Source organism: Notamacropus eugenii, chromosome 1, assembly GCF_028372415.1.
Source record: "Notamacropus eugenii isolate mMacEug1 chromosome 1, mMacEug1.pri_v2, whole genome shotgun sequence".
In the NCBI taxonomy this organism is placed as follows: Eukaryota; Metazoa; Chordata; class Mammalia; order Diprotodontia; family Macropodidae; genus Notamacropus; species Notamacropus eugenii.
The window spans coordinates 202,618,574-202,640,522 of NC_092872.1; the positions used below are offsets into that span (position 1 = coordinate 202,618,574).

Genomic DNA, 21,949 nt, shown 5'->3' on the forward strand with positions numbered 1-21,949 from the left:
ATAAATTGTACTTTTCAATGCTATATAATCAAAACTGTCCATTTTCTCTTCTGTAATCCTCCCTTGTTTTGTGAACTCTTTCTCTACTCACAGTTGTGAAATATATCTACTTCAATTCTCTACTTTCTTTAGCTATGAGGTTTTTTTACATGTAGGTCCCATATTGACTGGGATGTTGGCTTAAACCTAATTTCTGACAGACTCATTTCTAGTCTTTCCAGGAGTTTTTGTTGAATAGTGAGTTCTTACCAGCAGTTGGGTTTCTTGTGTTCATTGACCACTATCCTACTATGTTCACTTACATCTATGTATCAAATCTGTCCCATTGAGTAAATGTTCTATTTTTTAAACTCTACCAAATTGTTTTGAACAGGCAGCTAGGTGGCCCAGTGCATACAGTGCCAGGCCTGAAGTCAGGAGGACTCATTTTCATGAGTTCAAATCCAGACTCTAGACACTTACTGGCTGTGTGACCTTGGGCAAGTCACTTTATCCTGTTTGCTCCAGGTTCCTCATCTATAAAATGATCTGGAGAAGGAAATGGCAAACCATTTCAGTATCTTTGCCAAGAAAACCCCAAAAGGGGTCACAAAGAGTCATACATGGTTGAAACAACTGAACAGCAATAAAAATTGCTTTTATGATTACCACTTTATAGTACAGTTTGAAATCTGGTATTGCTAGGCCACCTTCCTTGCCACTTTTTTTTCATTATTCGCTTTGAGAGTCTTGACCTTTCTTCCTCCAGATGAATATTGTCATATTTTTTCTCCTTTTATAAAATTGTTCTTTGGTAGTTTGATTCATATGATATTGATTTTACAAATTTGTGTAGATATTATATCACTTTATTACATTAGTGTAGCCAATCATGAGCATGTGCTTCTTCAACTATAAATTTTTTCTTTATTTTTGTAAAGAATATTTTATAGTTGTATTCATTTAGTTCCTATGAGTGTCTTAGGAGATGAACTCCCAAAAATTAATGATAATAATTTGAATGGATTTTTTCTCTTTTTGCTAGATTTCATTGGTAAAGTAATTCAGAGAGGTTGATGACATATATAGATAGAGAGAGAGAGAGAGGTACATGCATGCATGTGTATTTTTATTTTATATCTGCAATTTTATCATTTATTGCCTCTATTCATTTTTCAGTAGAACCTCTAGGACTAAGTAAATCACCATGTCTTCTGTGAAAAAAGTGATCATTTTGCTTATTTGTCTGTGCTTATTTCCTCAACTTCTTTTTTTATAGCTTATATTTCTAGTTAGTCTTTTGGAATAGTGCCATCTAAGACTTGATTTGACAATTCTTTGCCAGAGTAGGAAAGTAAACAAACACTTATTAAGCACTTACTATGTGCCAGGCACTGTGCTAACCTTTGAGAATACAAATGTATTTGTCCTACATTGCCGAAGAAAACCATGCCATAAGAGAAATAATGACATGACTTGCACTTGACTTTGTTTTGAGTGAGGGAGGGCTGTGCAGGTCACCAGTCTCACTTCTCCTCCAGAGTCAACTGAATCCAGTGACCAGATATTCCTCAGGATGACTGGAGATGACCCAGGATGAGGCAATTGGAGTTAAGTGACTTGCCCAAGGTCACATAGCTAGTGAGTGTCATGTCTGAGGTGAGATTTGAACTCACTTACTCCTGCACTGGTGGTCTATCCACTATACCTCCTAGCTGCCCCCCAAATACAAATAGAAGCAGAAAGATGGCTCCTGCCCTCAGAGAACTTCAGTTCTAATAGAGGAAGGCAAGTAGAAGAAAGCTGTAAAAGGCAGGGGTGGAGGTGGGAGCAAAAGATATTGTTAAGAGAACATGGTAGAAAAAGTCTGAATTTTCAGGAGTAGAGCCCAAAGAGGAATAAAGATGTAATAGGCTTGGACATTTTCTTCAAAACGGAGATTATAGGAAGAAATGACCAACTAGAGAAGAGGGTCCATTAAGGGCATAATGAATACCCAGGGTAAGAAATCTGCTATAGTGAGGTGGAGAAAGGACAGAGAGTCAATAGGAGAGTCAGTGAATAGCTGCAGCACGGCCTTGTGCATTCCTAATTGTAATTCCTTGCTCCCTCAAACATTTTCTTCTAGCTACTTAATAGGACTTTTTTTTCTTTGACCTGGAAGCTTAGAATTTTGCCTAGGATATTCCTGAGTGTTTTTAATTTGGATTTCTTTCAGGAGTTGATTAGTAGAGTCTTTTTATTTTTACTTGCCCTATTGTTCTAATAGATTTAGGCAGTATTTCTTTTATAATTTCTTGAAATATGGAATCTAGGTTCTTCATTTGTTCATTTTTTTCTTTCCCCCCCAAAAAATTTATTCATTTATTTGTTTTCAGTTTTCAATATTCACTTTCATAAGTTTTAAATTTTCCCCCCCTCTTTTCCCTCTCCCTGCCCAAGATGGCATGCAATCTTCTATGGGCTCTACACATACATTCTTATTAAACACATTTTCACTTTCGTCATATTGCATGGAAGAATCATAGTGAATAGGAGAAACCATGAGACAAACAAAACAAAATATAACAAAAGATAAAATAGCCATTCTGTGTTTCAGTTCCATCATTCTTTCTCTGAATGTGGATGGAATTTTGCATTGAGTCCTTTGGAGATATTTTAGTTCCTTGCATTGCTGAGAAGGGCCAAGGCCATCAAAATCAATCCTCATATACTGTGACTGTTACTGTGTACAATGCTCTCATGGTTCTGCTTGCTTCACTCAGAATCAGTTCACATAAGTCTTTCCAGGTTTTTTCTGAAGTCTGACTGTTCATCATTTCTTATAGCACAATAATATTCCATTACATTTATATACTGCAACTTGCTGAGCCATTCCCCAATTGACGGACATCCCTTTGATTTCCAGTTCTTGGCCACCTCAAAAAGAGCTGTTATAAGTATTTTTGTACATGTGGGTCCTTTTCCCATTTTTATGCTCTCTTTGGGATACAGCCCTAGAGGTAGTATTGCTGGGTCATAAGGTATGCACATTGTTATAGCCCTTTGGGCATAGTTCCAAACTGCTCTCCAGAATGGTTGGATCAGCTCATAATTCTACCAACAATGCATTAGTATTCCAATTTTCCCACATCTTTTCCAACATTTATCATTTTCCTGTTTTATCATGTCAGCCAATCTGATAGGTGTGATGTAATAACTCAGAGTTGTTTTGATTTGCATCTCTCTAATCAATAGTGATTTAGAGCACTTTTTTGATATGACTATAGATATCTTTAATTTTTTCCTCTGAAAACTGCTTGTCCATATCCTTTTGGTCATGACTTTCAAAGAGTTAATTGATTCTTAAATTATCTCTACTTGAACTTTTTCAGAGTCAGTTGTTTCTGAGAGTAGATGTCTCATATAGTCTGCTATTTTTCAGTGTTTTGACTTTATTCTAATATTTCTTGTTGTCTCCTAGAATCCTTAAGATATGTTTACTCTATTCTGCTTTTTTAGGAAGTCTACCACCTGTGTGAGGTTTTCCATTTTCAGTTCTAAGCTATTTATTCTTCTAAATTTTTCTACATTGCTTTTATTTTGCTCTTACAATTTTTAAATCACTTTCTCCAACTCTTCAAGATACTCTTGAAGTCTTTAGGCCAAATCATTTTTCTCTCTGCGGCTCTGCTTGTATTGTTGGTAAGGTACTGTCTTCTTATGAGTTTACCTCTGTTGTCTTTTAACATAAAGTATTTCTTCACAGTGTTGGGTATTTTCTTCCATTTACACATATCTCCAGGCTATTTCTGGTTTGGTACTTTATGTCCCCAAAGGGCCAGGCTCTGCTCTCTTGCACTCTCTTGTAAGGAGTAAACAAGCCGTATTTGGTCACATCCCCAATTTCCCATGTCCCTGTTTCCACACGCTCTTGAATCTGTGGGGCAGCCTTTCAGGCCATACTAAAATATCCTTGGTTAAAGTTAAAGGCTTCAGGTGACCCTGAACTTTATTAATTAAAGTGCTGAGGGCCTTCATCCCCTTTGAACATCCTAGGTTAGAGCACAGGCCAGTTCTATACTTGAGAGCATCCTGGCTTCCTGGGCATGTCTCCTCCCTCAGTGTATAAAACATTGAGGAGGAACGTTGAAGGATAATGTTTGAGCCTCCCCAATATCACCAGAGACCTGCCTAGAATTGGGATTATATACAAATCTTTCAAAAATACTCCAGTTACACTAATGCTCTGTTGGTGGAGTTGTGAACTGATCTAATCATTCTGGAGAGCAATTTGGAACTATGTCCATAGGACTATAAAACTGTGCATACCCTTTGATCCAGCAATACCACTGCTAGGTCTATATGGAAAAGGACCTATTTGTACAAAAATATTTATAGCAGCTCTTTTTGTGCTGGCCAAGACTTGGAAATCAAAGGGATGCTCCTCAATTGGAGAATGGCTAAACAAACGGTGGTAAGAGAATATTATTGTGCTATAAGAAATAATAAGCAGGTTGATTTCAGAAAAATGTGGAAAGACTTACATGAACTGATGCACAGTGAAGTGAGCAGAAGTGAGGAGAACAGTGTATGCAGATAGAGTGATATCATTCAATGAAGAACTGTGAACTACTTAGCTATTCTCAGTAACACAATGATCCAAGACAATCCCAAAGGATAAAGCATACTATCTGCTTTCAGAGAAGGAACTGATATTGATGGATACAGACTATAGTATGCTGTTTTTCACTTTTTCTTTCCTTTTTTTTCTTTTATTTGAGTCCTGTACAAAATGACTAATATGGAAATGTTTTACATAATTACACATGTGTAATCTAGATCTGATTGCTTGCCATCTCAGGGAGGGAGTTGGAAGAAGAGGTAGAATTTGGAACTCAAAATTTTAAAATAATTTTTTAAAAAGTACCCCAGTTGATTTTGGGGAATGACAGATATTTAATGGGGGAGGGAGAAGATGGGGGAATTGACCAGGGACACTTGATCCACTAAATGTCCCATTTAACGGAGATAATAAAATGTTAAGATTTGGCCCCTTTCAGACTTTGCATTCAAGCATTCACAATTTGTAAAGTTTATGAAACTTTCCATAAGTGAACTATTCAAAGATTGTAAAGCAGCACAAAACCAGCAATGAAGCATCCATAGCTTATAAGGGAAGTGCAAAGAAATGACCTTGTATTTACTTTATTTTGTAAATCCTTAAGTAAGGACATCTTCCCAATAGAATGATAGAATATAAGTTCCTTCAGAACAGAACTACTTTATTTTTGTCATTGGGTCTTAAGTGCCAATGTGTCCCCTGACATGTATAGATTCTTAATAAATGCTTATTGATTGATTGGAAGGCATCTCAGAGATCAATTTGTCTAATTCCTTCACATAACAGATGAGGAAATGGAGGCCCAAAGCCAGGAAATTATTTACCCAATTTCTCAAAAGCTTTTAGTGGTAGACCCAGAACTACAGCCTAAGTTTCCTTACCCTTGGTTCAGGGTTCTTTCCACTACAGCATACTCCTCCTCTAGCTCCAACATTCAATCCAAATTTGCATCTCAACAGCGACCTCCTAGAGACATAAAACTCCTTAACAAGGACATAGTGGTGATTATTCCAGGTACCATGCCAGGCCTTGGGGGGAAAGAATGCTGGGCAAGTCATTCCTTTGGCAACTCTCCAAACTTACCTCATAATCAGCAATCTCTTCTCACACATGGGTTGGTCCCAACCATCAAGGATCTCTGTGAACATGGAATATTTGTGCACATACTTGTCAAAATCAAAGTCATATACTAAGTATAAACAAGTACCAGACTGTTTGTATGACCATCTTTCAAAAAGTGTTTATTGTTTTTCAGCATTATTTACTGCAAAATAATTCCCCTGTATAAACAGTACATTTTATTCCTTTTCCCCCAGACAGGAAAACTCCAGTTTCCTGCTTTAATGTACAATGGGCGAGTAAGCGTATAGTATTCCAGTGTTTTCATGCTCTCACATTCAACACCACTGTTGTAAATCACTGACATAGTTTTAATTTGGATAAGCCCTTTCTAAAAGGAATTCTGCTGATGGAATAATTGGAAAAGGCCTCGGTGGTGAAGGCAATGGACTAGCTATTAGGGTTAATGTGTTCAGCTCTTAGTTTTCTAAAATGCCAGCTCCGAATTAGACAGAAACTTGCAGGAAGCCTCACTTAAGCCATGCCCTGTCTAAGGAGGTATGAAGTAGAGCTGGTTTCCGTCATCCAGGGCTGTCTGAGGGTGGAGACAGAGCTGTTTGTTAGACTAGTTAAGGTGGCTCAGTTTAAATCTCATGTGATTCTGAATGGAGGAGTAGAAGGTACTATGAGAAATCACATCCAGCTGAAAGTAAAATATTCGGGTTTGGTGGAGCTAAAGGGAGCCGAGCTCCCAGCTCATTTTTTTTTCATGTAAGTACCAAACAAAGTTATATTCTTTGGCAAAAATTCTTACTGGAAAATAAGGGGGGGAGGGGAGCTATAATTTCACATTTTATTAGGAAAGCACTCAAGTCAAGCCTGTCATATATGCTTTTTTGAAATGCACATCCAACCAGGGGTAGTTTTTTTTATATATATTTGTCTAACTGCTTTGAAGTATTTTAGACGTATTTGTTTATAACCCAAATGCTTAGTTTTATTTGGTTTATTATGCACCTGCATGGCAGAGACTGTTTCATTTTGTCTTTGTATCTACATGGTCAACATTTAAAAAATGCTTATTAAGCTTGAAGTACATAAGAAAATGACTCAGAGAGGTATGATATTTAGTATTGTCTTTTCTGCAACTAGGAAATACTGTCCAAATGGATATTTTATATTCAAATAGTACTTTAAGATTTGCGATGCATTTCTCCCAACTCCTAACGTAGATAGTACAAGTATTATCATCCCCATTTTACAAATGAAGAAATGAGACTCTGAGAGGTAAGGGGCTTTTCTATGATCACATAACTAAGCAAATGTCTGAAGGAGGATTTTAACTTAGGTTTCCTGACTCCAAGTGCTTATCCCATGCTGCCAGATTTTTGATGAAATTTTACTTACAGTAAATTCAAGTAATTAATTTCTTCTTATTTCTTATAAGTGATAAATTTCAAGGGAAGGGGAAGGAAAAAGAAACATGATTTCGTGATTAGAAGATGAGTTTTAAAAAATCACATTTGCCATAAGAACTAGTTTTTCAAAATGGATCTTGAGATCATCTTGTCCAAACTCCTCATTTTACAGATGAAGAAACTGAAGTCCACAAAGGTGAAGAAAATGCCCAGGATGACACACCCAGCTAGTTACAGAACTAAGAACCCATGTCTCTTGAGTTCAAATCCAGGGCTTTCCATTATTCCATGCTGACTCTTTGGTGTCAAGTCCAAGCCATTTTAATTAAACATGTGACAAGTTATTAGGATGAACGGAAATGATATTTTCTAGTAAGTGGATATTCAATATGGCCAAAAATCAATTGAAGACCATTGGGAGATAAATTTGGTATCTTAGAAGGAACAGGGACCTGAGAATCAGGAGACCAGAAAGCAATTAACCTTGCCACTGAGTAGCCAGGCAAAACTGCCCCTCATTTTCCTCATCAATATAGTACCTAAGAGGGTGGGATTAAATTATCTGAGTTTTCTTCCAGCAATATGTCTATCATCTTTTGAACTGTTCTATGGTTTAGTATTTCAATTTAAAAAATGAAAATAATGTCATTCCTATGCATCATATAGTGTGCTTATAAAGAAAGAGGCAGTATGATATTGGGGAAAGAACACTACCTTTGGAAGCAAATGAGGTGGATTAAAATCCTACTTTTAAAGCTTGCTATGTATGTGACTTTGAGGAGTGGCACTCTCCCTGGAACTCAATTTGTTCATTTGTAAAATGAAGAAGTTGGACTACATGATGTTGGGGGTCCCTTCCTGCTCTGCACCTATGATCACCTGTCTATTCCTTGTAATTGGTATGTGCCTAGGGGAGGAAAAATAAATGGATGTTTTTTACAGTTAGAAGATTGTAAGATAATGTGAACACTGAAAAAATAAGCTGGACTTTGAGTTAATTTGCAATCCAGTTAAGTTCATAACAGTCTTGAAAAAAATAGTACTAAACACCTATGGGAGCCTTTGTAACTATATAAATGCAAAGTACCATCATTATGATGATGATTAATAATAACCATATTCAATATATTTCCATACAGCCATTACATACATTTTTAGTTTAGTTGGCAGGACAGCCCTGTAGGAGGAAGTAACCTAATTCAGGCTGTGGAGTCCAAAAACTTTCCTTCAGATCCTACCTATGACACTCCTTTGTGAGCTCAGGCAGGCAGGTCCCTTCACCTTTCTGAGTGGCAGTTTTCTCCTAGGGAAAAGTAGGGGTGTGTGCTCTAATTGGGCTTTAATGCCACCTCATTTTCTTACAACAGGAGAACTACACTGACTTCTTCAAAGGCTCTTGCCAGAGTAATATATGTGTATGTGTATGTTGTCTTTATATCAACTATTTTGCTATAACATTGTTTAAAGATTTTTAAGTCCTGCTGGTAATCCTCGCCACAGAGTTGTATAGTCACCCACTGTGGGAGGGTGCCCTATGCGTCCCACCTTCAAAGTGAACAGTTAAGGTGAGAAAGCAGCAGCAGGTAGGTCAGGGGCAACAGCGGCTGCCTCCACCTCTAACCAAGCGTTCTTGGCAGGACCATGTCTCCATTTATATAGTCACTTGTAGTTCAAGAACACAGTAACAAAACTGGCTTTTCGGCTGCATCTGCCAACTTTGGGGTGGTAAAAAAAAATAAAAAATTAAACAAGCAGCTGCCAGCCCGTATTGGGAAAGAACTCCTGGGTGGTATTTCACTCTCAAGAAAAAGTTTTCCAAAGCGATTTTCCATGATGAGTCTGTTGAGATACTGGAGCAGAGAAGTGCACCCAAAGTCGAGGTCCCATTTTCATGGGTTTCACAAAGGTTCTACTCCTTTTCATCTCTTCCAGTTGCTCGTCTTTTCCTAATTAAGGAGGGTCTGCTGAGAGAGTCTGCCAATCACTATGGGGAATGAGAACAGCACCTCTGACAACCAGGTGAGTGTTAGGAAACTGCCTCACTCCTACCTTCCTCCCCCCTCCCCACCCCCATGCTTACCCTCTATTGAAACTTACTTTTTTTTGCCTGGAAACATCATTGTCGTCGTCATCATCATCATCGTCATCTTCATCATCATCATCATCATCATGCCAACATCTCATTAACAGGGTTGAAGGAGCACAAGGTGACATGAGCCTTATATTTAAATAGGCACCAGTCATCTTTTCAGTCTTTTCCAAGATTCTATTTTAATTATGGGGTAGCCTTGTTTTATGGACAACGGGAGCATTTTCAGTCTCTTATATCTATGCCACCCTCTCCTTTGTAAAATAGATTTCTCAAATTCCTTCTGGATTCTGCAATTAATAGTCACAGAGTAGTAGTAGTTAGGTGGTTAAAATGGAATTTTCCCTCTCTGCCCCAAAAAAGTTTTGGCTGTTGGAAGGTTTAAAAAGAAAGGAAACAAATCTATATTACTCAGAGCTGTTAAGGAATGTGAAACAGATTGTTTTCATGATAGATAAAGTTTCAATAGCTTTTCTAAGCCAAAAATGTCCAAAATTGAAGGCTGGATTTCAGTTGCTTAATTGTGCACACACAGATGTCGTATTTCTCATCCACTAAGGTTTCATAGTGGAAAAAAAATTAAATTCTGGTAATATTAATCAAATGTCTTGGCACAATCTCATTTAGCTAATTGATACAGTAAGAGCATGATGCAGATTTAGAATATAATGGTATTGAATTCCTCAGATGAGAAAATTGGATCTAGGAAGCTAGCATTCTCCATCTGGCTTTCTGCTGCGGTTGTCTCGCTCTGATGCAAGTTTTCTTAAGAGGAATCCTGCTTTGACAACCTCAGTCCAACCTTGGAGACCTATATGCTTTGAGTACTTGAGACAAAATTTGGGAAGCAATTCCACACTTTGGAATAAGGATGTCAAGCACAAAAGGGAAAGTGTGCATGGGGTTGGTCAGAGCTATGCAGTTCAGGCCCTTTGGACAAGTACTACTAGTGTGGGACAGGTAATTTAAAAGGTGTTCTCAAATAAACTTTTTAAAGATAAATTCTTTTGATCAAGCTGGATTTAGGAGATATCTCAAGGAAAGATGCTGGACCTTAGGACAGATTCTGCAGGAAAATAGGCAGGTATACCATATGGGGAAGAGACAGGGATCCTGATGTAGCACGAGGATGAGTGGGTGGGACATAGGAAAGAAGTGTTCACTTGGGGTCAACCACTTAGGGCACAGGAGAGGAGAGGAAGTAGCCGACCTGGTAGCTTCTCATTTTAATTCAGTTAAATCCAACAGACATTTGTTAAGTGCTTACTATGTACAAACACTGTAGGGCTACAAAGACAGAAAATAAAATTGTCCTTGTCTTCAAGAAGTGAGTCAGTCAAAAACATTTACTAAATACCTAATATGCACTAAGCCTTGCACTAAACAGGGGGAAACAGAGAAAGGTAAAATGCAGTTCCTTCTCTCAAGGAGTTCATAGTCTAATGGGGAGGAGGACCACAAATAGTTATTCAAGTTATATAAAGAAAACAAAAGGGGAAGAGAACCCAAACAGCTTGGGAGAGATCAGGGATGTTTTCATAGAGGAGTTAGCATCTGAATTAGGTTCTGAAGAAAGACCCATAGTAGGCACTTTGTAAATGTTGAATTGAATTAGACAACCAGAATAAATCACTTCCCTAGATACTAGTTAGCTAGGTGCTAAGTTTCATTATTTCCACCAGCTGAAGGAGCAACACTCTGTAAATGTCAGCACCTTGTAACAAAGCCCCAGGTATACCACCCTAGTTATGGGACTAGTATTTTATTCAGCTCTTTCCCCTTTCTTCAGATCGATTAAGAAGTCTTTGTGGAGGGACACAAAGATTTATATAACAGTAGCACAAATGGATGAGAGCTATAAATATACTCAAAAATAAGAAACTTGAGTTTTTGAGAATATTGACCTAAAAAACTTTCTCTGCCTCTCTGATTTTTGTTGAATTCTTATTCCTAAGGTAAATATTTTACAAGAGATTTAAATTTAAAATGCATTGATCATTTTTCTCCTATCCTATTTGCCACATGGCAATCCCTTTTCATCTCTGCCTCCTGATTTCCTTCTAGTCTTTTCTCAAATTCTGCTTTTTCAGACCTGTATCTAGGATCTCATGAATCTAGGGGATTTTATGGGGCCTAAAATATGGGGAGCAGAGGGAAACAAGAGGATCCTGTGTGGTTTCAGTAACTGGGGTGCTCAAAGAGGCATCATGGTACGTTCTTTTTTCTTTTAATGCCATCTTGGCAATCATTTAAACTTAATCTTACCTGGATAAAACTTGGTGGAGGAGGGAGAAATTTCAAAGATATAATTTATTCTGGCTCCTCTATGCTGCAGGGAATACATTGAACCTTATATCTCTAGCACTGCTGCTGCCAACAGATGATACAGCTCATGGGTTGCTCTCTATAACCATTTCACTGTATTTGCTTTCAGTCAGAGGATGCTGGCTCAAATATCATTCTGCTGCCACCAAACCTAGGTGTACCACAGGTACTGGAAAGCATGATTGATATGCATGGCTTGCATTTCAACCATTTGAAAGCATTTGTGGATACTTTCCAATTTTGTATTTGGCATATCTGCTTTGGATCCCCTTTTTTTTTTTTGCCTCTCCCCCTCCCTCCTTATCCCAGCAAGTTGTGAAACATTATCTAAATTTGCTTTCTTTTAAATATGTGGTTAAGTGTTTGGTTTTTTTTAATAGGATTTTTCTGTACACATCCAAGAATGTACTGGTTAATATACTGTAGGGAGCTGGAGAAGTTCTGTGTTCTCAATAGTAAAAGAAATACTGGGTGTTACATCTCTTTTATCAGGTAGCTCTTTGTTAGATTCCCCAAGCTAAGTTTTGGATCTCAGTTCACAGCCACACCATTACTCTCAGTAGGGCAAACTAAATTAATGTAAAAGACTGACATTTCAAGTGCATTTATAAAGTACAAAAGTCATACTGCCTTACCTTATATAATAGTCATTTGGAGGACCTTGAGGATGAAAAATGATGAACCAAAACCTTGCATCAATTTTTATCATTTTTATGGATTGATATTTTTATGCACTGATTGTGGGGTACCATGATTGAATAAATTAATTACATAGTAAATTAGCCCTTCAATAAACTATGAAGTATCTCATTAACCTTACCATGCTACCTTGGTAAAGTGCTAGAAACAGAAGTGTGGCTCCATGGTTTAACAAATCCCAAGGAGCCACCCTAATTCAAACTTTAGGAAGCTGAGCCATTCTGCCTGACACCGCCTTTCATGCTCACCCGCCGCCATTCTAAAGCAAGTAATCTTTGATTTTGTCCTTTTTTAGGATGTCCTTAAATCATTTATAGATTCAAAATCAATTGAAGTCATTCTTTATTACCTTCAGGATCTATAGAAAATCCTCTGTCTAGCTCTTAAAGTCCTTCACAGCCTGGCTTCTTCTTTCCAGTCTTGTACTTTTATTCTCCCTTATAATGTTCCTCAATCTAGCAACATTGGCATCTTTGCTCTTCTTTGCACGTGACACTTTATCTCCTGACTTTGTGCCTTTTTGCTGATTGTCCCCTATGCACTGAATGCTCCTCGTCCTCCTATTTGCCTTTCCTTGGAGTTTCCTGACAGGAGCCCAACTTGGTAGGTATATGTCTTGGGGCAGTAGACAATTAGATTGGATATGTAACATAAGGCCAGCTTTCAGAAGGACTGGTTTCCTGATTTCCCTTCAAGTTTTTTCTCAAATTCTACTTTCTCCAACAGACCTTTGCCAGACCCTCTCAATACTAGTGCTTTTCCTCTTAGCTTACCCTGTATATATCTTGTACTTGTAGAGTTCTTTGCATGTTGTCTTTCTCATTAAAATGTGATCTCCTTTGCTACTGGGACTGTTTTTGCCCCTTTTTGTAATACTGGTGCTTAGCACAGTGCCTGGCATGTAGTAAACATTTAATAAATGTCTGTTGATTAGATCTGTTAAAAAAAACTTACATCTGGAGGGGATCCTATTCTCCTCAATTTCTGTATGAAGAAAACAAGACCCTGAGAAGTTAAGTGACTTGTCCAAGATTACTCAGTTTGTTAGTGTTCAAGGTAGAGCTAGAATGAGAGTAGCCTGACATTCAATTTGTGCTCTTTCCACCATGCTAATTCTGCCTCCCCCACACTGCTCACCAAAACACAGGTGGTTAAGTTACCTTTAGTCATCCATTACGCACTGAGCTCAGCAGAGCTTTTTATTTACTTTATAGCAAATATCATTTCTATGCTTCTGGTTTCATATTTTCAGCTCTTCTTACTTGCCATTTAATGTTAAGAATGACTCATTAATGACCCTGCTGAACCTGTTCAATAAGCCCATGTTACTTAGGACGCCCTCAAATGTGAGTCTTGGAAAGACATACCTAAGTTCAAAGTCTCCTTTCAAAAATCACAGCTCATAAAATCCCATCAATGTTTCTCTTTTACCAGACCAGACAAGAAGACAGGACAATTCAAAGTAAAAGGCTTTTAAATATAATAGAATAGTGAATAGTAATTTGCCCTAGACAAAGGAGGGCACATAGTACTACAGGTTCTCATGTCACTTATAGGGGAAGGGAACATACACAGCCTGGACAACTCATGTTACTAGGACTTCATCCTAATACAATCCAGCTGGTATTTTTTTTTTATTGTCTCTAAAATTACTACTTGCTATTTCTCTCCAGAGTAACTGGTGTCATTTTCTGGGCTATTTTCTCAGCTGAAATGCAAGCTGCCGTATCATCTACTATGCTACCTTTCGGGCTGCTGTCATTTGCTCATTTTCCACTAAATTGTAGCTGTTATGTAGTATCTTTGAGATTTTATGATTCTCCGTCAGTATTGACAGCTCTTTTATCCCTTAGCCACACGACTACTTTAGATTTTTGTATAAATCAGACTAGCAGAGGGATCCAGTCAGCTGACAAAATCACTTAGAACAAGTACTTCTCTGGCTCAGGCCTATCTACTATTTCGGATAAGGTGAGAATCTTGTTTCTGTTGGCTAGTGATGAGCCAAGATTATCCTGAGGCTTCACTCTAAATGTAGGAGTGGGGAGAACTGGAGGCTTTGGATCTGCATGCCTATAGTTATATCCAAATGTCTTCTCTCCTTGTACCTGGATGTGTTGTGTTTGTGCAAGGACCAAATTCACTGATATATAAAAATGAAAATTGAGACATTACAGTATAATTTGTTTAGAACAGCAGTTCCTAACTACGGGTCTGTGAATTTATCTTTAAACATTTTTGATAACAGTATTTCAATACAATTGGTTTCCTTTGTAATTGTATGTATTTTATATTATGCATTTCAGTACATTCTGAGAAAGGGCCCACAGGCTTAACTAGATGACCAAAACGGTCCATCTCACACACACACACACACACACACACACACACACATACATACACACACACATACACACACACACCTGTCCCTGGTTTTAGAGTTTAACGTAAAGTTGATGCTATCTTCCAGTTAATTCAATTAAATTTAACAGACTTTTATCAGATGTAACAACAATGTGCTAGATGCTGAGAAAAGAAATGAAATTTAAATTAGACAGTCTTTGTTTTCATAGTAGAGTATGACATATACAGAGATAACAATAAGACAGAAGAGCATGCTGTGTTGCAAACCATGGGAGGATACAAAGAACTATTAAATCCTGCCTTCACCATCCAAGCATTATCCAGGTCTCATTTGTCCAGGGCTTGTTAAATCATTTTTGAGTCGTGTCTGACTCTTTGTGACACCGTTTGGGGTTTTTTTGGTAAACTTGAGTGGTTTGCCATTTCCTTCTCTAGCTCATTTTACAGATGTGGAAACTGAAAGTCACATAACTGGTAAGAACCTAAGGTAGGATTTGAATTCAGGAAGATGAGTCCTCCTGATTCCAGGCCTGGTGCTCTATCCACTGTGGCACCTAGCTGCCCATCTAGGGCTTAGGGGGCTGAAAAATAGAGTTTAGTTTCAGTCTGTGGAATGAAAACTAGCAGGAAAGAACTGTGAGTTCCCAAGGGAAAGATCTAGATGAAGGACCCATTGACTAGAAGGAGAAATTTTTTTTTAATGTACCTAGAAGAGATAATTTGGTGCCAAGCTAATTGAGTCTTATGAGACCGTATGCTTAAAATTACCTTAACTCTATGTAGTTTAGACACTAAGATCTCCTTATATTATAGTAAAGCTTGGTTACAATCTTGAATTAGTTCTGAGAGGTTTTTTTTTTTTTTGGATTGAGGATAATTAGCAGAGGTGAGATACCACCAAAGAAGAAAAAGTGAAAAAAACCTGACTCTTTTTTTGAGTTATCAAAGTGAAAATTTGCCCAGTGCCAGTGGTACCAGGAAACAAAGGGGCATCATGTCTGATCCTAAGGACTTCCCTTGGGGTTTCCTGAAAGGAGTCTAACTCAGTGGATATATATTTTGGGACCATATAGGTCCAACTTTCAGAAGGACCTGAAAGCCAGGCCATAAAAGTTTGGACTTCATGCCAGAGGTAGTTAGGACCCATTGTGCTTTGGAGCAAGAGGTGATATAAGGAAAAGAAATATTTTAGGAAGATTATTCTGACCATCCTATCAAGGAATATTAGAGACATAGTACCTAGGATTAGGGAGTTGATAGCCCCACTGTACCCTGCCCTGGTCAGACCACATCTATAATATTATGATCACTTACACTCTCTGCAATTTCAGAAGGGCATTGGTAAATTGGAAAGAGTCCAGAGGAGGGCAGCAAGGACAATGAAAGGCCTCGAAGATCATGTCAAATAAAGGTTAGCGGATAATTAGCCTGGTAAAGAGAAGACTTAGAGGCAAGGACATAGCTGTCTTCAAATATCTGAAGCTGCCAAATGCAAGAAGAATTAGATTTGCTCTATTTGGTCTCAGAGAGAGGGAAAGATAGAAACTTTAAGAAATAAGATTTAGGACTGAAGAACAGAAAGCTTTCTAACAACCAGAGACATTCTAAAGTAGAATGGACCACCTTGGGCATCTTTCTGAAGTCTTTAAGGATGGGCTGAATGACCACTGTTTGGGGGTCATGACAGAGGGCATTCTTGCTGAAGAATGAATCAAATTCTAGGAACTCTGACATCTCTTTTGAACTCAGAGATTTTTCGATATTTTAATCTTTCCAAATTTCTTTGGGCAGTCAAACTTGTTCATGAGTTGTCATTCCTATAGCTGGGGGCAGATGTTTTAATAAAGGCTATTCAGGGCAGAGGAGAAGGTTTTCCTAAATGTCTATATTTGCCAGGCTGTACAATAATCCCATTTCCTGTTACATCATGAGTGAAATTCTCATGGTGGTCCAGATTCTTCTTAGTGGACATGTGGCATCCTCTGTAAAAGGACCTATCTCTTGCAACATTAAGAGTAGTGAAAACATTAAAATGGGAAAATTCTCATGCAGATATTTAACTAACCTCTTTTCCTGCTTGAACATTTTGTCAGCTCTCCACACAGGGAGGCAAGACATATTTCTGAAAATGGCTTTGAAAGTCTGAAAGGACAAACCACCTTATAGTTACTTACTTATATACATGTTGTATCCCTCTTGTATAATAATGTAAGCTCCCAGAGGCAGGGTATGTTTTGTTCCTACATTTATACCCCTTGTGTCTAGCCTAGTCCCTTGAACACATCCAAATCTTCAAATGGATCTATGACCTCAATGATTTAGATAGTTTCCCCCAATGATGCCAATACTAACCCATCCATGCCTTCCTTATCCTGTGCAACTCTGGTCCATTGAATCCTATAAGTTTTCCACAGAGATATATCCAAATCATGAAACAACCCTTGCACCTAGTAGGTGATCAGTAAATGTTTGTGGAAATGGAAGTGGGGAACTATGAGGTAGGAGTTCTTTGGAGTTTATGTTCATATCAGTGTCTTGAATTGGTAGAAATTAGTACTGATTTCAACATTATAATTCAGTTTTGAAAAAATTAGGAGGTTGATACATCTATACAAAACTTAGGTACTCTCATCCCTTTAGTAGTCAGAGAGCAAATTCCTCCCCTAGTTTTAGAGCTAGGAGGAACCTTAGAAATACAATAAATTAGTCCAACCCCCTCAGTTTGTACAAATGAATTCCAACTCCTCTTTTTCTAATTTTCCTATTTCTTTTATCATTCAGTCATCCAGATGACAAAGCAATCTTGGAATCATTCATGACTCTTTGCTCTCGCTCACATTCTATATTCCATCAGTTACCAAATCTTGTTGATTGGACTCTCACACGTTTCTCCTTTCTGCTCACATGGTCATCTTGCCACCTTTCTTCTGGACTACTGAAGTAGTCTTAATTGTTTTCCCTGTCTCAGATCTAATCTCCTTTCTAATCTGTCCTCCATATAGCTGCCAAAGTGATATTCTGAAATCTTGGGTCTAATCACGTCATTCCCTGACTCAAGAGTAGCTAGTGGCTTCCTGTTGTCTCTAAGATAAAGCACAGACCTCCCCTCCCCACCCCTTTGGCGTTTCAGGATTTCTGTACATTATCCTCTTTCCTGGACTCTGTGTTCTAGCCAAACTGGCTTTTTTGCTGTTTCCTAGACAAGACATTCCATCTCCTGCTCCCATGACTTAACACAACCAGAACGATCTCCCTCCTCACTTCTGCCTCTTAGAAGCCCTAACTCCCTTCAAGGTTCAACTCAAGTAGTTCAGCTCAAGTAACACCTGTGACCTCTCCCTATCTCTGCAGCTGCTGTTGTTCTTGTCCCCTGACAAATGACTTTCCATTTATGGATCTCCCAATCAATGTAAGATTCTTGAGGCAGGGACTGTCTAATTTTTGTATCTTCAGCTCCTAGCCCAGTATCTGGCACACAGTAAGAGATTAACAAATGCTTATTGAATACATGAATTGACTTGTCCGGGGTCATGCAGGTAGAAATCAGGATTTGAACCCAGGTTCCTGTGACACCAAACCCAGCTTTTTAAGGCTCAGGAAATGTGGAAAGAACCTAAAATGAACATAGAGGTCCAGATAACATGTTTATCAATGACTGATGAGAACACCTGAAAACAATTTGACAAAATCTCTCTCCATCTACCATGTCACAGCTTATCTTTTAATGTAGCTCCCCATGTTCTGGGTCGTCATTTTCACATGGAGCTGATTTAGAGAAGGCAACTAACTACCTGTGATGCAATCTCATAGGCCACTGCCAGGGCCTATGAAAGTCATCTCTCAACTGTTGATTCCCCATGCCATCATTTGGGATTTATCCCCTTAACTTTAAGGTTTTATTCCCTTTAAAATACAAATGGCCCTGAAATACTTCCAGCTTTTATTAGTCATAATGATATAGATTTAGAACAGGAAGGGACCTTAGGTAGCTAGTCCAACTCCCTTATTTTATAGATGATAAATGGATAAAGTATTTATTAAGCTTTTACAGCGGATCAGGACCTGTGCCAAGGGCTATGGATACAAATGCAAGAAAGCTAGGAGCTTATGTTCTCATGGGGAAGAAACACAGAAAGGGGATCTGGGACGGGGTAGGGGTTACTTATGATGGCTTGGTTTAGAAATGGAGTCCAAGAAATGACTTGGAGGCCTGCTTCTGGGCAGGATAGGACAAAAGCTCACCTATCTGAGCCATGGATACTTCCAGGAGTAGAGTCCATGTCGAAAAAAACAATTATCCAAAGACGCTATTGTACGTACATCTGTTTGTATAGATTTCAGCACTAACTTTGGTTGGTTCTCCTTCCCTTTGGATGGAGGAATAAAATTCAGAGGTTATTGGGTTCCTTGAATGGGAAGAAAAAGAGTCAAGTGCCAAGGGGAGAAAAGGTAACTGAAAGGTAATACCTGGAAATCTAAACTGCAAATCACCTATTTCTCAGTTTTCCAGTGGGCCCTAGTAGCTAGTATAAGTACCAGAAAATTTAATTTCTGATGAGAGGTAGTAATTAGATGTAAATGAAGTGACCGAGGTGACAACACTATTATAAATTATTATCTCTAGATTCTTTAAAGCCTTCCTCTTTAATATCCCTTAATTTACAGCAGCAGATATCACAAATTGAAATTGTCATCTGACAGATTAGAACCCATGATCCACCCTGACAATTGGGGTGCTTTCATGGATCGAAGGCTAACTTTGGAATTAGGAGGAGTTGGCTTCAACACTGGCTTCTGACATATACTGCCTGTGTGGCCCTGTCAAGAGGTCACAACCTCCAAATGCCTCAGGCACCACTTTAAGGTAATTTCTTCGTGGGGAGTTTCCTGCCCTGGTCAATGATCCTAATTTATGAAAAAAAATAAAGGAAAATTTATAATAACTCAGAGGTAATGAAGAAGTCTTCATTTAAACAAACCTGTCCCTAATGGGGTGATACGCCTAAATCTAGTCTCCTCATGAACACTGGTATATTTAGAAGTAGCATAATGGATTTGCAGTTTCATGTGCAATCTTTTTTTACGATAATATGCTATGCAATTGCTTGTTTTATTCCATAAGTTAAAAAAACTAAAATACTGGTGACCACACAAGTCCCTTGGCTTAGCCCAGGGGTGGGGAACCTGTGGCCTCCAGGCCACATGTGACCCTCTAGGTCCTCAAGTGTGGCCCTAAAGAGCTTAGCCTGTGGCTTTATCTTTGATCCTGACCTGTAATTTCATTCGCCTATGGCTCTTCCTCTGTGGATACAGTTTTGGATTGACAAAATTTGGAAAATACACAGAGCATTGATTGGGATGATGAGAAGTAGGTGACATGTCCAGCATCAATCACGACACTGGTATGTGTCAGGGACAGGATGGGAACCTAGATTTTCCTGCCTCTAAGACCAGCAGCCCTGGGCTACTTCGTAAGGTTAGTTATATCTGGCAAACAAGTTGACATGTTCTTTGAAAAAAAAAAAAAAACAGCATGTTTTCATAGGCTAGTCTAGAAATGATCTCTGGCCACCTTATTTCAAATGGCAGGGAATTTTCTGGATTTCAGAGCACTTAAAAACAAACTATCCAGCATTGCTATTGCCTGGCTTTTGTTTGTGTTTCCATTTAGAATTGCTTTATTGATTTAGAGAGTTGCCATCTGCTGCTGACTCTGCTTAATAAAATGAATCAACTATTCAGCTACAAACCCTGGCTGTGTGGGGAAAATTATTTGTTGCATGCTGGGACCTGATTGTTACTCCAGTTTCTCTCCAGGCAGCTAATCCAGGACTAAGAAGCGGGGTTGGCCCCAGCAAGTCAAGTCTGACTTATGGTATCAAAATGCCCTGCAAGGAAACCTAAGCTTGCTGTTATAATGTTCAGATTGTGTTCTCTGGGCTTTGGGGTGGGGGAGGGTGCCAATGCAGTGGATGCAGGTATATAATCTTTGAGATCCCTTCTGGCTCTCAAGCTAGGATTTAACAACTAACTGATCTGCTGCTGCCTTTTTTTCTCCAGAAAGTAAAGCCAAGGCAGAGAGACAATAGTAGTGGTGGGTTTCTCAAATTTCTTCCTCTTCTTTTGCAGTAAAATATAATTTATTTGGAGGCAGGGGGATTTTGAGTGGGGAAAGGTAGTTTGTCAGAATGCCATATTTCAGATAAACAGATACTCTCATGAAGTCTCAGAATACTGGCATGTGTAGGCAATGCCGTGGACAAGAAGTGGAGGTTGGCATGAAGGTGAGAGGGTTGCTGCTAAAGTATCTTCCTCAGATTTCATTTGTGGGACAGATTGCAACATGACTTGGGCTTGTGATGAAATGTCTGTTTTAGTCCATACTTCATCAGGTATGGATGTGCAGGCTAGGAGCCTGAAGAAATCAGGGTGGGTATCCCTTCAAAAAATACTTATAAAGAGTCCATTATATACTTAAGGCACAATTAAAAAATAAGTGAGTGTTGTTAGGCTGTAACCAGACTATGGGCTACATGAAAATTATCATTTGTAGCTAGAGTACTGCTTCGGTCCAACTTATTGGTCCAAAGCCATCTAGCTGAAGCAGAAGGGCATTTTGCTAGGGAAGTGCTGGATTTGGAGGGGGGGGGGGGCCCTAGACTTAAAGTCCCCCTTAGTTATCTAACACCACCATGGCCTTGGGCAAATCTACCCACTATCTTAGTGACTTCGGGTAAATCGCTTGGCTTCTCTGGCCTCAGTTCCCTTGTGCAGAAAATGAAAAGATTGGACAAGATGGTTACCAAGTTCTTCCAGCTCAAAAATTCATAATTTTTTTTGTATCTTTAGCACCTGGCATTTAGTAGGTGCTTAATAAACGTTTATTGATGAGTTGATCCTAGGGTCCTTCAATGGGTCTCAGTTTCCTTATTTTTAAATTAAGAGTTTAGACTAGATGACCTCTAAAGTTTCTTCCAGTTCTAAATCTATATTCTTACAATTTCCTGGTGCTCTTTCTGTTACTGTGGGGAAGTCCAGGGAAATATGTTTAGAAACAGAAGTAAACTTCTCTGTAAGACTGTATAAATCTTAAAGTAGACTTATTTTCCTTTAGCACAACAAACTAGTTAATGGAGAAAGATTGCACCTGGAAGTAGAACTCAGGAGGATTTTGACAAGCCCAGAAGATGTTTATATTACTTCCTTGCACCTTGTGAGGTGGTTGCCTTGTCTTGGAGTGCACCTATGGGTTTGCCGCCCAGCCATCACAATGCTGTCCTTGCCCCTTCAACTCAAATTCAGAGTTCTCCCTCAGAGAGGGAGTGTGTGAAACCAGGAATGAATTATGACTGTGACTTAATTCTAAAGGGATCCTGAATATTGTGGATTGTAAAATCTTTTAACTTTCAAACA

At 38.6% G+C, this 21,949-nt stretch overlaps 1 protein-coding gene across 8 annotated transcripts in view; it reads left to right on the forward strand.

Annotated features, from left to right (window-relative positions):
• Positions 1-21,949, forward strand: part of TACC2 (transforming acidic coiled-coil containing protein 2) — a 298,693-nt gene that overhangs the window by 18,668 nt on the left and 258,076 nt on the right. For 6 of the 8 annotated variants that reach the window (XM_072624400.1, XM_072624428.1, XM_072624443.1 and 3 more), the window contains exons 2-3: positions 8,992-9,078; positions 11,583-11,639. In XM_072624400.1, coding sequence (XP_072480501.1) covers positions 9,046-9,078; positions 11,583-11,639 — 90 coding nt within the window. In that variant the 5' untranslated portion in view covers positions 8,992-9,045. Of the gene's footprint in view, positions 1-5,772; positions 6,413-8,991; positions 9,079-11,582; positions 11,640-21,949 lie in introns of those variants that run through there. The other 2 variants (XM_072624417.1, XM_072624421.1) reach the window with 2 other exon arrangements.